The 17,351-nt window shown below is 43.8% G+C and overlaps 1 protein-coding gene across 2 annotated transcripts in view; it reads left to right on the top strand.

The window, feature by feature from the left end:
* The window catches only part of FAM13A (family with sequence similarity 13 member A), a 49,150-nt gene extending 31,970 nt beyond the window's left edge, over window positions 1-17,180 (top strand). For both annotated transcript variants that reach the window (XM_035890382.1, XM_035890381.1), the window contains 9 exons: window positions 264-402; window positions 1,501-1,582; window positions 1,721-1,941; window positions 3,288-3,371; window positions 7,487-7,582; window positions 9,143-9,226; window positions 13,080-13,276; window positions 13,974-14,075; window positions 15,111-17,180. In XM_035890382.1, coding sequence (XP_035746275.1) covers window positions 264-402; window positions 1,501-1,582; window positions 1,721-1,941; window positions 3,288-3,371; window positions 7,487-7,582; window positions 9,143-9,226; window positions 13,080-13,276; window positions 13,974-14,075; window positions 15,111-15,237 — 1,132 coding nt within the window. In that variant the 3' untranslated portion in view covers window positions 15,238-17,180. The remainder of the gene's footprint in view (window positions 1-263; window positions 403-1,500; window positions 1,583-1,720; window positions 1,942-3,287; window positions 3,372-7,486; window positions 7,583-9,142; window positions 9,227-13,079; window positions 13,277-13,973; window positions 14,076-15,110) is intronic.
* The last annotated feature ends 171 nt before the right edge of the window (window positions 17,181-17,351 follow it).

Genomic DNA, 17,351 nt, shown 5'->3' with positions numbered 1-17,351 from the left:
TGCTGACAGGAAACTGATATTTTCAGAAAAGTTCTTGGTAACTAATCATTTCTGTGTTTGTGAATTAATATCTAGGGAGTTGCTGTTGCTGAAAGAGGCTGTTACAGCATCTTTTGCTATCTGTCATTACAGAGTATTAACGTAACTTTCTCACTTCTGTGGGATTTGCCTTTATTTACATAAAGTTTAAGTGGCTTTCTCTGCATTAAGATGTACTCTTGACTGTTTGGATAAGCTCTTCCTGCCATCTCTGTTCTTGTTAGGAGGCGGAGTTCATCTTTGGGATCTTACGAAGATGACAGAGAGGACCTTACCCCTGCACAACTCACCCGGAGGATTCAGGGACTGAAGAAAAAGATCCGAAGATTTGAGGACAAATTCGAAGAGGAAAGGAAATACAGAGTGAGTCTCTAGGGTTTGTTTATATGGAGGTATGCCTTAGCAACAAAGGGAAGGGACATCAGGGAGGTCTGTCAATCGTACAGAGGGCTTGAAAGCTTTTCTAAGGGGGGAAAAAAAAGAGAAAAGAAAAAAGCTGCTGCCCAAAAAAAGACAACGTGCATCCATACCAAGCAAATTACCTTTCCAGGCATTATGTACTATCAGTACAGCACAGGCGATAGCCCAATAAACTCATAGGGTAGGATTTTGATCACTGTTTAAAACTGTGCCAAAAGCATACCCTCAGTGTGTAGGAATAGCTATGTTAAAATTCTGTTTGTTTACTTATTCAAGTTCAGCTTATGGAAAGCACAGTTGCGCATCTCATTTGCATGATGGCAATCCCAGGACACCAGTGCATTGCAGAGGAGAGAGAGCAGCCGCCTTTACTCCTGAGCAAAGAACCACAGTCAAGTGCTGCTGAGCAGTAGCAGTGTGCTGTACTCTAATTACTCCTGACATGCCCTTCTGAGGCACAGAAAGCTTTTTAAGGAACAGCTTTGCATGTATGCATCTTTGTTGGTGATCTAAACCACAAAGGGTTGTACTGAAAGGATCTTGCCTGCAGTAGAAAAGGCTGGAAGAAATGCTCAGAGTTTGCTGTAGCCTAGCATTTGGGTTATTTTGGTGTCTTTGAATGTAAGGAAGCCTTTGGTGTGGATACATGGCATCCTGACACTTCTCAAACTGTTCATGTTAGGCGCTCTCTATTTTGAAGATGCCCTCTTGTTAGGAAACAGTAGGCACAAGAATTCCAATGTGCATCTGGCCCTCTGAGCCACTCTTACAATTCAATGTTTGCCGTCAAAAGTTTTGTGTTTTCTAAAAAGAAAATCAATCTCATGATGCCCCTAAGAGACAGTGTTGTGACAGGCAGGAGCAATTAAAGCAAGGTCTGAAATGAGCTAGTCAGAGATATGCAGGTGCCTGTCAAGCCGGTGCCCATGCTCTGTGCTGCATCCAAATTCTGTTGTACCTCTTCTTGTGACACATGCTTGTTTCAGTGGGTCTCTCCTGTTGGTTTAACACAGATTCAGCATAACTGTTCTTTCCTCCCAGCCTTCCCACAGTGACAAAGCAGCCAACCCTGAAGTGCTCAAATGGACAAATGATTTGGCCAAATTCCGAAAGCAACTTAAAGGTGAGCAGCCACCACTGGTGCACCTTTGGGGGCAGCTGGACTCTGCCTCATTTAAATTTGATGTTAGGCAGCAATCCTGTCACTGTCACATTTTAATAAAGAGAAATTATTCTTCTTCCCCCAAATGTCCCCGTTTAGAGTCAAAACTGAAGATATCGGAGGAAGACCTTGGCCCTGTTGTGCGTCAGCGGAGCAACACGCTCCCCAAGAGCTTCGGCTCTCAGCTCGAAAAGGATGATGACAAGAAGCAAGACTTGTCAGATAAATCTGCCAAGCCTGCCGTGGAAGCAACCCTTGATTCTATCCAGAAGAAGCTTCAAGAAAAACGAACAGAGACAAACCGACCTGAAGATATTAAGGTACAATAGACAGATCAGCTTTTGGCCTTTAAGTACAAGTAGGTAACTCATGGCTGCACAATCACTTGTGAAAGCCCTGTGGTTTTCTACGTTTTGTCACAAAGTCTACAGCCTTTACTCCTAGCTCACTTGATTTAGTTTCTTTCCTTCTGCCTTTAGCATCTGACTTTTTTCCCAGAGCTCAGTTTCTATTGAATGTCATTGTGTGTTCTTTTTCTGATCCTTGAATATTCCAAGTAACTCTTCTGAAGTACTGCAATATTTCCTGCCCTGTATTTGGCTATCTCTGTTGTTATGTCCAAAGACTTTTGGCAAATTCTGAGTCTTCCAGTGATTCTGGAGCTTGAGTCATCTGTTTTCTTCTAGTTCTCTCCAAAGCTGACTGCTCTTCTCTTGGGGCATTTTATCTCTGCTCTTCAGAGTTTCACATTGAGCTCTGTTAGCTGCTGTAATCTCTGAGGGTTATCAGCAGGGAGGTCTTTGTGTCTGATATTGCTAATTCCTGAGGTTTGGGCAGCCTTGTAAGTGAAGTCCTTGAGTCTGCTGACATGTAAATTGTGCGGTGCTTTGTAAGAGAGTGGCAGACAGCATTATCTTTGTTTACTAGATCTGCAGAAGAAGAAACACAGTGTGTGTTTGGCTGTTTTCTGATGGTAGCAAGAATCCACAGCCTGACCATATAAAGAGGGTCTGTGATAGTATTTGGTGCTGTGATAGGAAGAGAAGACTTGGTGTCAGGCACGTTCAGTGGGGGAACTGTGGCAAAACTTAGTTAGGGAAGTCTTCTCCAACTGTGCCCTTTTTTTGGCTTGGTCCCCTCAGGCTGTTTGCCAGAGCTTTTCACTCCATAGCAGAATTGGCAGGAGGAGACAGTCTGACTGCACTTCAGTTCTTGGTAAAGCATGTTTATGGCAGTCAAAGCAAAGATGGCAAGCTTTACAAGAGGTACTGGAGCTTGCATCAGATTTGGAGAAAAAGAACGCGTGTTTTGTTGTGGAATTTACACTTTGGATCTTAACTGAAAGAGAGCCACCATCATTAAAAGTTGCATTCCATTGTTTTTCAAAGCACACTGATAATCGATAAATCCCCCTTATGTACATAAAATACCTTAATGTGCAAAGTTTATATGGTTTTAATCTGCCTGTGTTGTGCATAGGGTGCCACTCACATTAACAGTCTCTTTGGCAATACAGCTGGGAAAAGAGGACTGGAAGGCAGAGATGAGTCTTCCAAACATTAATGACAAAATGACGTGACTTTGGTTAGGCCACAAATCAGTATTGTTTGAGTCTGGGTATCTGACTTTTTTTTTTTCTTCCTCCTTTCTGTGCCTCTTTTCATAGGACATGACAAGAGATCAGATAGCAGCTGAAAAAGTGGCTCTGCAAAAAGCTTTGCTGTATTACGAAAGCATTCATGGCAGACCGGTATGTACAGCAGCATTTTTTTCAAAGTACATCTTTATACGTCTTTCTCTGTGGTAAATAATCCCCCTAATGCTCCTTTGATGTCACAGTCACTAGAACATCTTGCTGTTCAAACCACCCATGCATCCTCTAATCCACCTCCCTGATCCTTTAGTACCGCTGCTACTGAGGAGTCTGTTCTCAGCAAGGTGATGTCTGCACGCAGCTTGACAGATACCTGCAGGACCAAGCCTGCAGGCTGAATGAGGCTGAATGTGCATTATTTTGGCATCACACTCGCCAGGATCCACAGACATCCAGTTTGTGGCCCAGCAGACTCACTGGCTTTGCTGGGGATACAGTCTGCACAGGAATAGTTGTGTGTGGTCCCCCATCCAGCCAGGAATTTTGCAATTTACTGGTATTAATGGCTAACTGGGAAGACAGGTGTACATGCATTGCTCCTTCTTAGAGGGTGTTTCTCCCAGCACCTTGCTCTTTGCAGGGAAGCACCTGCACCTTGCTGTTTGTAAAGTCCTCTTGTGCCAAAGGATTCATGAAACAGTTTGTCTGCTGAGCATCACAACATAAATAAGTTGAGAAGAGATTTCATTCTTCCCCTGAGAAATGGATGGTTTTTTCCACGTGCCAGTGGAAGCAAAGGGCATGAGGTTTCTTGCACATTTGATCTTAACAAAGGAGAATTATTTGTGAAGACAGGGAATTAAGTGTTGTGTCCTGATGATCCTTGGCGTGGCAGAAACATGGTGGCTTCCAGGCCACCAAGTTGGATTTGGATGAATCTCTCCTCCTCTTTCACCGATGACATTATAGTCTTTGCTACCAGCTGTATAGATAAAGTAACTTAATTTCAGAGTGGTGCTAATCCCTTGAGCAGTGTCTTGGGAGCAGCAAATTACTACTTATAAGGAGTACTTGATTAGTGCAGCTGATAAATCTGTCATTCTGCTGCTGCATGGGATTCCTGATCTCTTCCTTTTGCTCCCGAATTATTTCCTCCATTATCCATTGTTTTTAAAAAAGTCTCACTAATTTATTTAAATGCCTTCATGAAGTGCTAATATTGTGCAGTTGCATATACCAGCAACTGAAAACAGCGTAGTTGAATGAGAGGATTTTATTCTTGGGGCAGTTTTATTCTTGTGTAAAATAGCAAAAGGCCAGCACGAGGGAATCCATTTAACCTTCCCTGTCTTCTCCATGAGACACAGCCTGCTTTCGCTGCTTTTACAAAGATATAAATCAACAGGTGGCATCTTGTTGAAGTGAACTCACTTAAATCTGTTTTAAAAGAGAACAAGCCCAGAGCCTAGCTTGTCAGCATACCTTTTTTTTGCCCCAACCCTTTCTGATGCTTTATTTATACAACTGCTTTTTAATTTGTTTGGTTTTAAGTAAGGAGTCTATACCTAGCAACACTGAACTGCATGGCAAGGAAGACTGCAGCTGATCAGCTTTTGCTGTTCCCAGCTTCTGGCACTGCAGCAGTGGAAAAGTACTGAGAGCTTGAGGAGAATGGGGATAGTTCAGCCAAGTATTTTTTTTTTTCTTAAAGATATTTAACTGAAGAAAAACAATGGAGCTCAGATTTATTGTGCAACTGGGTCTTTCTGCACCAGTGACAGATGAACCTGCAAAGGTGGAACTGAACTGTGTTTTAGTTAAGCCAAAAAGTCCATCTCTGCAGAAATTCTCGAGCTGCTCTAACAATGCAAGCAATGGTCTTTTCCCCGGCTGCTGCTCTTTTGCCACGTGGAGTGTGCCCCAGAGTTGTGTCAAAGGCTCCATTATTCCGACAGTCTTGCATTTTGATGCTCTCCCAAAATATACTCGGGTTTTGCTGGTATTACTTATGTTTACCTAGTGAGACAGTTTGCCCATGTGCTAAACATTTTCTTTCAGAATCTGCTTTCTGTTAAGTGTGCTGGTGTGAGTCTGCAGGGCTGACTCAGGCCCCATACACTTAACTTGTAATGCCTAAATTAATTCTCCATGCTCTTCCACCATACTGATATTCAGACACTGAAGCATGTCATTTATTTTTTCCATTCTTCAACATACCTAAGGATTTTTTCACCATTCCAAGGCTTATGTTTATATTTCTGTACAGAATGGTGCTATTTATTGACTTTGAAATGTTGTTAATTGAAGGTTTGGTCCTCAACCTCAGCATAAGCCTCAGTATTTTTTTTTTTTCTAAGTAACAAAGACTGTCTGAGCCAACAGTAGTGCTGTGCCTCCTGTTCTACTAACTGCTAACCTACTAAAGCTAGGAATAATACATTTTTATATACATATATATATATATATGCTACCCAGTTTCTCCACCTGTACGCTTGATTGGTCTCAGAGAAACATCCAAAGTTGGAGGCGACTTGCTAGCCAGTGCAGCTGAATGCAGACACATCAACACAAAAGTCAATATAGAGAGGTCCGAGGGAATTGTTTGGTGCTGCTCACATCCCTCTAATCCCTGCAAGCTGCTTACTCAATGAACAGCCAGCTTGAGGCTGTCGAGTATCGGAGCCCGGCTGCTTCGGAGGTATGGGACATGCAGGCCCTAGAGCTTGGACTGCCCATCCGTATACCCGTTTTCAGGCTTGGGAATGTTTGCATTGAACCCAGAAAGGAATAAAAGGGTCTTCTTTCTTCTTCCTCACTATTCATCTGCCCCCAACATAGGAAATAGGTTTGGTTATCAGGAGGAAGATGCTACCTACAGATTCTTAAGAGTTCATCCCTGGCAGTCCCACTCCTGGCAATACTTACAGCTCTCTTCCAAACCAATACCCTCTCCTGCTCTGGAGGAAGGATGCAAAAGCTTCAGAAAATTTACTCCAGGGAAAATCAACTGCAGAAAAAATAAGACAGTTAATTTTAAAAATTCCTCCTTGTCTCAAGCTGTATTCCCTTTCCTCCTATTTCTATTGTAGAAAAGGAAACTACAAAGCTTGCTAGGGGTTACCCTGTTGATGTTGATTTTTATATGGCAGCTGTTCTAGATGCTCTGGTGATTACCAGAGCAGTAAAAAGCCTTGAGGCAGATAGGCATGACATCAGAATCAGTTAAAGCTTCCCCTCATAAGAGCTTTGTAATCTAAAGTTAGACAAAAATGTGATGGAAGGACAGTCATAGGATGTGGGTGAGACAGTGCTGAATACAAAGAAAGATGATGATCAGGTTGGTTCTGTTGAGTAGTTTGTTTGTTTTCTAACCCTGCTGTAACAAAACATTGAAGAAATAAGACCAACTTCCTTACAACTAGTACTTAGTTGGACAGACCTTTGCTTTCCCACGCTAGCTGCTGTCTGTTAGGTCTTCCCTTCCCCTGCACTGTCAGTACAACTGAGATTTTTGGCTTAGCTTGGATCTGAAAGAAAAACAGAAATGAACACTCTCAGTTCACAACACTCAAACTGAGGAGGGAGCGCAACATGCAGCTAGGAGGAGTGGAGTTAGGGACAGAGCAATGTAAGGAAGGCTTGGGGTTGGTGTCACAGCGCTGTTCTGTCTTCTGTAGTCCACATAGCCCTGGCACCTTCATCCCTTCTCAGCTCTGTGGTAACTTCTCCCCAGCAAGGCTGCTGGGAGGAGGAGTGGAGGGGAGGGTTAGGGGGTTAAAAAGATGAAGAACTGCTGCCTGGGACAGGAAATTAGGAGGAATAGCAAAGCCAGAAAGTCAGCTTTTGTGAAATCTGTAGTTTAACCTACCGTGGGAAAGTCTCTTTTCATTGCAGTAGCCAGTCATTGCAGCTCCTTTCTCTTTTCCTGGGTCATAAACACTGCTTCTGAGGTCCTAGCGACAAGAATAAGGGTGGGAAACCTCATGTTGTGCCTTGTAATGGTAGACGTGATTACAAGCACAGACGACTGCCTCTGTGGGTCAGTTTGTGCTGTGGACACATGATACCTAAGTTGGTCATTTAAACCACCTGTCTCATACAGCCACATTACAAGATGCCCCACAGCTTGGGTGCTGCTTCATCTGGCACCCAGGACAGGAGATGCAATGACGTACACGAGCACTTCCATTACCAGTTTCAGGGCTAATGCTGCTAACCTGTCATCCTCATGAAATTCCTTTTAAGCCCCCTTGCTTCTTTTTCCTTTTCAGGTTACCAAAAATGAACGACAGGTGATGAAGCCGTTGTATGACAGGTATCGCTTGGTCAAGCAGATCCTCTCCAGAGCCAACACCATCCCTATCATTGTAAGTAGAACATTCTTTTGGGGACTATTTCTTGGGTTTCGAGCTGAGGAAGCAGGAATTGCCACACTTTTGCATACAACACAATCACTAAGGCCAAGTCCCAGCCTCCCTTATCACTCAAAGACCAAGCAAATGAGTGAATCAATGACATGCCATGTGCTGAAGTCAGGCAAAGCTGGTCAAGGGAGTCCAGTGCCCACCAATGAGCCATGGGGTGCATCTCACCTTGTGTTGTTTCTCCTCTTTCCATTGGGCTACTGCTGTTATTCCATCATCTTGTGTTTGGCTACAGCCTCATTTCCTTTTCCTTACCAATCCACTCTGAGCTGTAGATCTTCCATGCTGCTTGGTTACGCAGGATTGTCAGGAACAGAGACTTGCATGGGTCCCATGGGAGACACCAGTCTCCTTGGCTGAGAGGGAGGGCCCACAGTCTCCTAATACTTTATTTGTATTAAAGAGATCCTGCAAATAGTGGACATTCCCTCATTTGAGGTGGTGCTTTGGCAAGGAGGTACTGTCACCATCAAGAAATCCAGTGCACCCCTCTAGGGAGCAAATGCACTCTTTCTAATTTTAGACAACTTGTGCAGGCCACTTATTTTTAAAAATTATTTGAGTTTAAAAATACACACAGAATACGTTTAGCCTGTCTATGGGAAAAAAAAATTGTCTTACAATGGTTCCCATTTGTCTGTCATGTATCATCCTTTTTTTGCTCTTCCCAAGCAGCACTCATGTCCTGGCTGCTTTTTGTAGACCACCAGTGAAGAGAGTGGACTGACACAGCATTACTCCGTGCAGTCGCACTGAGAAGTGGGATTTTTTTCTGCAAATAGTAGGAGGTGGTCCTGCATTTAAAACAAAACAAAAAGCTGTTCCTCATCAAATATGCAAAGTACTCCCCAAAATGTGTGCTGTGAAGACAGTGCTGGCAATCAAGAGGAAGAAACCGTGTAGCTGTGCGTAGGCAGTTCAGTGGAAAGCTCTCAAAAGAGAGCTCAGGTCCTGTTTAGCTACAAAACTGAAATTGCACAGTGACTAGCAGAGGAGAGACAAGACTGGCTTTCCCCAGCCCCTCTAGTGTGAACAGTGAGAGGCTCGTACAGAGGCAGGATGCATTTGAAAATCCATCTCTACATCATTAGGCACTTCAGTGGGAAATGGGGCTCCTGGAGAGGAAGCCTGGACAGTCTAGCTGGACTTACGCTGTAGTTCTGGTGAGCCAACCAAACGCTGTGTGTGTGGCTGGGCCTTGGGATGGGGATTATTTTCTTGCAGCTTTTACTTTGTAGTTCCTGCCCAGCTAGTATTCAAGCATCCAAGCTTTTTTCCTTAAAAGTGTTTGGCAGTGATGTTCCTTGCTAAGCAGCATCCTGAGAGAAACCAGCCCAAGGTTCAGGGGGTTTGCCCAGCATGTTTTTCTTCTTTAAGGAATAGATTTCTCCTGATGGTCCAGCAGTGAGCTGAGGGTGAATGCATGGGTGAGAATGAGCTGAGAGCAGGTGGTGGAGGAGAAAGGGGTTCATAATGTAACGTACTTGTTAACACCTGTCACAGGGTTCCCCTTCCAGCAAGCGGAGAAGCCCTTTGCTGCAGCCAATTATCGAGGGCGAAACAGCTTCCTTCTTCAAGGAGATAAAGGTGAAGACCTCCAGCTGCTAACTAATTGCTCAGTTTGCATCAATTTTCCCCTTATACCAATGAAAGAGAATGATTGATTGATATTTTTTTTCCATCAGTGTTGATTTTTTTGCAGTGTCCTCCTGAAAAATCAGTAGCTGCTTTAAGCCTCACCAGTTCTGATCAAATTCTTCCCTTGTTGTAGATAAGACTACAGTATTTCCTTGGCTTTGCATTCTTTCCCATCCTTCTCCCCCCCCCCACCTGCACATAATATATTTTATTTTGCTTAAAAAAAAAAAAATCACAATTACCTTTGTACGTTGCTTTTTTCTTGCTTTCCTCCTTCCTTTTTAATGACACTAACTTGTTTTGCGGTAGTTTCTCTCACTCCAAAGCTCTGTGGCTTGCACACAGCACTGTGGCAGGAATGAGCTCTCACAAAACTAACACTCGCACGTGGAGCCAACCGGGGCACTTATGAGACCCATACCTACTCCTGTTCACAGGCTTATTTTATCCAGGGCTCTTTGTCACCACTTTGTGAATGGTGTTTCTAACCAAGTCACGTGAGGGTGGAAGTAAGAACAACTCGGTTGTGCTAGATAATGCTTGGTCAGATTTGGGTGGCAGGATTGTTGTGTTTCTTTCTTGTGCTGCTGTGGGGTAGTAATTCTTGATGGTGAAGACTCCTACGATATTGGGCCTTCTTTCCCTGAGAAGAAGGGAAGTCCAGCGGTTGACCAGGACATGCAGCATGGAGCTGGGCCCTGGCTTGCTTTCATTACCCTTGCAAAGTAACAGCGGAAAAAAGTGCTTTGGCACACTTGGGTCACTTACCTGTTATCCAGACAGAGTTTGGTTAGTGGAGTAAATCCTGCAGACCTAGACATCCAAGGTGATTTGATTTTTAGGCAATTACAGTAGATTGTATATTAATGGACTTTTCAAGGCACATACTCATTAAAACCAGATTGCAGACTGAAGATGTTAATCGGCTGTTTGGAGGCTGGCTAATCATCACTGGGCTCTCAGTATTTTCTAGAAAACTACCGGATCAAATCTGCAATAGTGGTCTGTGGGTGGGGGGTGGGTTTGGTTTTTTTCTTTTAATGCGTTCTCTGTTTTTCACCTGTGCTTGCACCCAGAGTCAAAACTTACAGCTATCAATTACGGTGATATCTGATGACCAACATGGCTGGTGCTGCGCCAGGGCAGCATCACAGCAGCTCATGCACTCAGAACAAAAGTGAGGAAATTGCCAGAAGGCCCCAAAACTTAACTCCTGCATAGGTCCCCTATAGGCAGAGCACTCCCTATCTTGACAGGCCCCTGAGACAGTTGGGTTTTTTGGTTTTGGATTTAGTCTTTTTTTTTGAAGCATCTGGGAGAGTTGGATAAAAGCTTGAAAGGTGATTTGAGGTGAAGCCTCACCAAACATTTGGGTACAATATCTTGAATATTGTCTATGTTGAAAAAAATCATTGGGAAGCTTGCTTGCTGGGAGTGCTGATGACGGGATACTCTGCAGTTTTTATATTTGTAACTCTGGAAAATTGAAATGCCTCATGATTGCCTAAAGATCCAAGCAGGAGCAAACCAAACAGATCTAGTCAGTCAAGATCATTCTGGTTTGAGATGTAAGTGCCAGTGCAGGTTTAAAATAAAATTCCCATGTGGCACTTATTTAAAGCGAAGGCCTTAGATGGCCATTTCCATTTGAGCTCTCATTAAGAATCCTTTTAATTCACTCCTTTGTTTAAACAGCAAAATGCTTTAAGAGGTCTTGTGACAGCCAGATGTAGTGTTTTGGCACTGAGGTCTAAACAAGTGAAATTCCTACACTTTCTTTTCCTCCCATGGGCTTCCATTGGCAGGAGGCTCGCTCCTGGCTTGGGCAGCACGCTGGTGCCCTGGAGTGAGGCGAGTGAGACAGGCTCATGGGCATCTGTGGGGAAGAGGCTGCTGCCAGATCCACAGATTCAGGTTACACCTCGCTTCTGTCCTCAGGAGCTTATGAATTTTGTCCCTTTCCTTTCTTTCCAGAAGGGGAATCCAGAAGCAACTTGCTCTCCCAGGAAAGGGCACGGGATCTCCTCCTTTGGTGCCAGAGAGGTTCCCCTAAAATAAAGCATACTGTTTTTACTGCTTAGCTTGACTTAGCAAATCCTCCTCCATGCTGCAGCAGGATCGGTGTTCTCCCGTGTCAGTCCTAGCTGCTGTCACCCGGCAGGGCTGGACAGCATGCCTGGGGACTGCTAAAAGGCAGTGAGCAATGGTCTCCCTTCCTGGCCCAGCCTGAAGTTGCTTGCAGGGTTTAAGGACAATACGTGACTGCTGTTTTATGCCTTCTGTTTAAGCCAGATAAGTTAACGTCTGGAGAAATGGTCTTACCTAATCATATGCTCAATATTGTTTTAAATTTCATAAGTTCCCGCAGATTTTCTTGAGATGTTTTCAAACTCTCTGTATCTTTTATTATTATTATTATTATTATTATTATTATTATTATTACTACTACTACTACTACTCAACACTTCTCTCCAGCTAATCTTTTTTTTTATCCTCAAGCCTCCATCTTGGTTGTAATTCTCAGCCTGTGGCTTTGCAGTGCATTTTCATGGCCTAGAGCTTTAACAGAAAAAGAAAACTCTGGGCAAACTGGTTTTGTGTAAATGTATGCATTTATAAATTACTGTCTTTGAGGATTTAATGGGACTATGCCAGGTCCTAGTGTTACTTTCTCCCCTTTTGCTTGAAATGGGGGAGCAATCTGAATTGAACTATTCACAAGGAATCACATGGAAAAAAGTAAAGAAAATGGCTTCTTTTGATCCCAGTGCAACAATTTATTTTTTTTATACATTTGAAGACTTCAGTGATATTAGCCCTCAAAAGCTTTTAAAGATATGCATGTGCTTAGATCCTTCCTGGCTAGAGTTACGTGGTTGTAAAATAAATATATATACACACATACATATTTAAGAGACTTACTGTCCATGCTGGCGTTTATTATATTCCTCTAATGCTCATGCCTCCTTGCTTGTGTTAAGGTTGAAAACTGCCTTCTAGAAATGTCTCTGTAAGTCAGAGAAAACAGAGCCCTGTTCCCTGGAAATCCAAATGATTTCTGGACAGTGTCGCAGGACAAGCCCTACACTTGAGAATGCTATGAATTAGGAAGTACTGAGTGCAGCAGAGACTTCCAAATCTTGTGCCTATAAATTTTGCAAAAAAATTGAGCACAGCCAATTCGTCGATTCATTGGGGAAATTGCACTCGGCAGAGTGTTTACGCTCCAGTTTTTAGTGTATTCCAGCTAAACGTTACAGAGCTGATGTTAGCGACAGCAGTCCTTATACAGTCAATCATATCCCATATTTGGGCCACTGAAAGACTGATCTGAGCTCATTGGTATCACTGTACAAGCATTGAGGCCTTGGATTCAGCCATTAGAGAGAGCTGTTGAGCTGCATCTATTGAGAGAATATTTCACATTTAAACTGGCAATCGATGCTGACAGGGGTGTGCATAATAGCTGTAAGTATTTTTATTTACATCCACATATGTAAATTAAACAAAGCAACAGGTTGCTAAGAAGCCAAGGTATTTTTTCACTCTGTTTTGTTGCCATGGGTCTCATTAACCAGTCTGAGTTGGTGGTTGCAGTTTCCCTGACATGCTTTGGGTTGGGTACAGGGTGTCTTACTGGTGGTCTTCTGGTGTCCTGTATTGCTTAGCAATGAAAGTGCTTGCTCTGCCTATCCACTTTTCGTATCTGTTCCCCAGTGCATGTGGTGAAAGGAGGTACCCGTTTCTGAGAAGGGAAGCAGTAACCTATTCTGTTACGGGGGTGCTCTGTCCCTCTCTGTAGGAGGAAGAGGAGGGGTCTGAGGAAGACAGCAACGTGAAGCCAGATTTCACAATTACCATGAAAACAGATTTCAACGTGCGTAGCTTCTTGGATCAACTAGAAGATGATGCTGACGGCTTTGTTTCCCCGGTGGATGATAAGATGCCATCTAGGAGCAATCAGGATATGGGGCTTTCAAATCTCCATGAGGCATCCATGTATGTTGGATTCACAGGCAACTCCAAAAAGTTATTTCTTGCTAAGATAGGATTTTATTTGTCAGGAAAGTGTCTAGGTTTTGGGTTTTGTTTTGTTCTTTTTCATTTATGATCTGAGTCAGAAGTTTTTGCGCTTTGTTTTTAAATGCAATAGACCCTCATATGATAGGGTTTTGGAAAAAACTGCCTTGTCTCAATACTGATACTTGACTTCTGCATCTTTGGATTCTAGCACCAAATAGTAGCACCGCTTCACCAGTGGCAAGCCTTTGTCATGAAAACAACCCTGTACCCTACAAGGTTTTTCAGGTTTTGGAGAGGTCAAGTCGAACGAGCTTTGCTAGTTTCAAGCACCTAGGTCTGATGCAAATGCACGTAGGCTGTAGCCTTAAGTCATGACCCTTGAATCTTGATCCTATCAAAGTCACGAAAACCAGACCCATCTTCAGCAAATAAGTTTCACAGAAGTTGGTGGTGAATTGTGAAATGCACACTTGACCTCCTTAGAGGCTTCAGCATTAAATGTACGATCCTTTTGCTGAGCTTTCTGTTGCAAGTAACATCAGGTTGCCATAGCTGCTTGCCAGAGAAGCTCCGTTGCTTGGCATATCTACAACCATACATTTGTAGATTTACTGTATGTTTCCTGTTATAATTGTGTACATATGTATAATCTTTTAATATTTAAACCCAACAGCTCTGAACTCTTAGAGCAGCTCCAAGAAGTCAGGGAAGAGAAAAAGCGAATCAGAAAAAAATTGAGAGACTTTGAAGATAACTTTTTCCGACAAAATGGAAGGTAATCATTTCTCAGGTCTCTCTCTGCCCTTCAGCTGCTTTTAATGTGTTTGGCATCTACAAAGGCCTCCAAATACGGAAAGTTACCTGAATTCACTACTACATATTTCTTCTTTATCATCATCATTGGTGTTTTACCCACGTTCATTACAGTTACCCATTAAAATTAATTACTCCTCCCTCCCCAAAGAACTTCAGGGACTACAGCCTCTTTGAAAACTTTGTCTCAGGACAAGCAGTGAGCAGTGAAAGTGCAGATTGTGAAAACCCAGCTGCCTTTAGCACAGCTGACAGGAATGATGGGAGAGTTTCTCAATGATAGAATACTTGGGTTTTTTCCTAACGCTGTATGTTTAGATTTCTGTCCTATTCTCGCTTGTCTGTGAGGTATTTGGACACTAGTTTCAAGTATTTCTGCTTTAGTGTAGCTGGGTGTATTGTTTTCAGAAAATGTTCCTCATTAATGAGCTGATAGAATGTTTTAATGTATTTATACTCTTAAATTATCATGTTAGTTTCTTGCCACCAGCCATCATCCTTAGAGGTTCTTGTAAAATCACTGAAAACTTAAAAGTTTCATGCAAGCTAAGAGAAATCTGGTCAGATATCATCTTCCTTTTCACAAGCGTGCCTGTTCATGTAAGTGATGTGGTGCCAAGCCAGGAGACGCTGTATTTTATTTTGCCATGCTAGCAGGCTGACATTCAGATGGGTCCTGAAATGTTTTTCAATATTGTATAGAGGCTGGCCATTTCAGAGAAGTAGGGCATGCTTCAAATAAGGTTTTGCTTTTGGAACCATGGCATTGTGTTCAGCCCCAATATGCAAGTGCCCCACGCTTTGTTGGAGCAGTTTGTTTGCCCCTCTTTTTTTTTTTTTTCCCTCCGCTCAAAGCATAAAAGTTTTGATTTTGTTCCCTGATGGGGAGTGGAGGAGAGGGAGCTGCTTTGTAGGTCTTGTTGGGGAAGGGAGGGAGGCTGCTGAGGGAATACGTCCTGTTACAGAAATCCTCATGGTCTGCTTTTGCTCCCACTAGGAACGTGCAGAAAGAAGACCGCACTCCTATGGCTGAAGAATACAATGAATACAAGCAGATTAAGGCCAAGTTGAGGCTGCTGGAGGTCCTGATCAGTAAAAGAGATATTAGCTCCAAGATCATGTAAAGGAGGAGATTGGTTTTGCCAGTAAACAAAGAGGAGAGCGTGCCAAATGGACAAATGCATGAAGTGGATGCAGCGGGAGCCTGGCTGGGGAGAGCTGAGGAGCTCCCTGGGAACTGAAGGGCCATTCCCAGAGGCGGGAGGGGGAGGAAAGGTGGCTTTTCATCACTCTCTACGCTCAGCTGTTGCCCACTCTTTCTCCAGGCCTGATGCCCAAAATGGAGTTTGCCAGTATAGGAGACATGACGCTGCGCCCAGTGACTTCACTGAAGGGATCCTTCTGTTTTGATTTGCTTACAGATCCTGTAATATTTAGAGTATCAAATCCAGCCATGCTATTCTTTTTTCCCAGGATATCATAGCAAGAGGCAAAGTAGGATGAATAGTGATTAAATCATCAAATAGCTTCTACTTTAGTTTAACAGACAAGTGCCCTGACTGATCTCATGTGAAAGCACAGGTCAGATAGCACCAAGACTGTTCTCTTGTAGCTACAGTAAAGATTTGCTCAGACTTTTGACCTGACTGTTTGGAGTCCAGCATCTTCTATTGCTCCAGATAAGTGCTGTAAGGATCTCCCGGTCATCACCCAGAGCTGGTGTGAGTTACAGTTTTCCCTAGGCTTGAGTTGGGTTTTCTTCCCGCTTTTTTGATGGCTAATTCAACTTAAGTAGAAGAAAGTACTTGGATCTGTTTGGGATAGCAAAGAAAATGAGCTGTGCAGCAAGGCTTTTGCTGGCTTGTTCCACTTGGAAGGTGAGACTGTAACATTATGACCATGTTTGGGCAACTGGGAAGAAAAGAGGTTTCAAAAGCTTTAAGTCAGAATCCCTTGGGATTTTCGTAGCTGGTCAGTTAAATGTCTGGTGGCAAGTATCTGGAAGATATCTGGAAGACCCACCCCGTTAGTACATGTGCTTCGTCATCTGATACAGATGTAAGAGTCCAAGCTGAACAGCCCGTGTGGGTGTCATACATGCTCACGAGCCTAAATTTTGGTGGTTTTATGTACATCAGCAATCAGGCTATGTGGGCTGCAGCAATGATGGCAACAGAGGATGGTCTTTTCTTCCCGGTGTGTGGTGGTGGTATTACCAGTGCAGAGGACACTGCAGGGAACTGAAAGCCTAGAGCCATGCTCTGCCTGTAGAAAGGGCCCGTGTCTCAGGTGCAGGTTTTGACAATTCAATGTTTTCTAATTCATTTTTGGCTTTCAGAAAGGTCCTGGGACACCTGATCTGGTTGCTCATGTCAGAGAGATGCTGCCTGAAGGCGAGAGAGGCAGCGAGTTCAGGAATGTAGCTGAGGGCTCACAGTTCTGCAGTCCTGGGCCACCTGGGCTCACTCTTCTGTTCCAGGGGCTTGTGTGCACCAACTTGCTCTGCCCAGAGCCAGGGCTCGACCCCGGTGTCCCAGGGGAGCATTTCTGTAATGCTTGCTTTTGCGTTGATCCCCCAAGGAGCTAATGTGCAGAAGCTGAGATCAAATGCAGTGCCAGTCATCGTAGCCAGGCCTCGTGCAAGTCACACCGGAGGAGGCAAGAAGAGGACCCCCAGAACAACTTTGCCCCCTTCCTTCTCTGTATGGGCAAGTGGGCTCACAAATAGATGTATTTGGGTTGTGGTACTTGGACTTGCCCCCTTCTGCTTGCTATTTGGGCTGTTAATTCTTGGCCAAAACTGATGCTGAGAGTGCTTTGGTCTCTTCAGGATCCCATAAACACTTCAAAAGGCAGCCCAGCCTTCTCTCAGTGGGTTTGCCCATGCCCGTCACTCGTCTGGATGCGTAAGGCAGTGACGTGTGTTAGTGAAAGCACTTAGGAGGGGGACTCCCAGGTAGGGAATTTGGGGTTGGTTTTTTTTTACTGATTGTAGAATTGCTCTTTCTATATAAAATCAGTGACGACTGAATTTCCTATTTCCAGAAAGTCCGGAGAACTTGTGTGCTGACCTGGGGCTTGGCTTTTCAGAGGTGCCGAGTTTGAGGCATCGCCTGAGGGTTGTGGGGCTCTGCCTCTGCAAAGCTGATGCTCTGAGCATGGTGACTGGGCTGACAAATGGGCTCAAAAACTGCTTTTGAAGATGCTTGACTGGAAGGGAAGGCGGAGCAAGATGAAC

The sequence above is a fragment of the Egretta garzetta genome, unplaced genomic scaffold (assembly GCF_000687185.1).
Source record: "Egretta garzetta isolate BGI_Z169 unplaced genomic scaffold, ASM68718v1 scaffold32, whole genome shotgun sequence".
NCBI lineage: Eukaryota > Metazoa > Chordata > Aves > Pelecaniformes > Ardeidae > Egretta > Egretta garzetta.
This window is presented reverse-complemented; position numbering and strand designations above follow the sequence as displayed.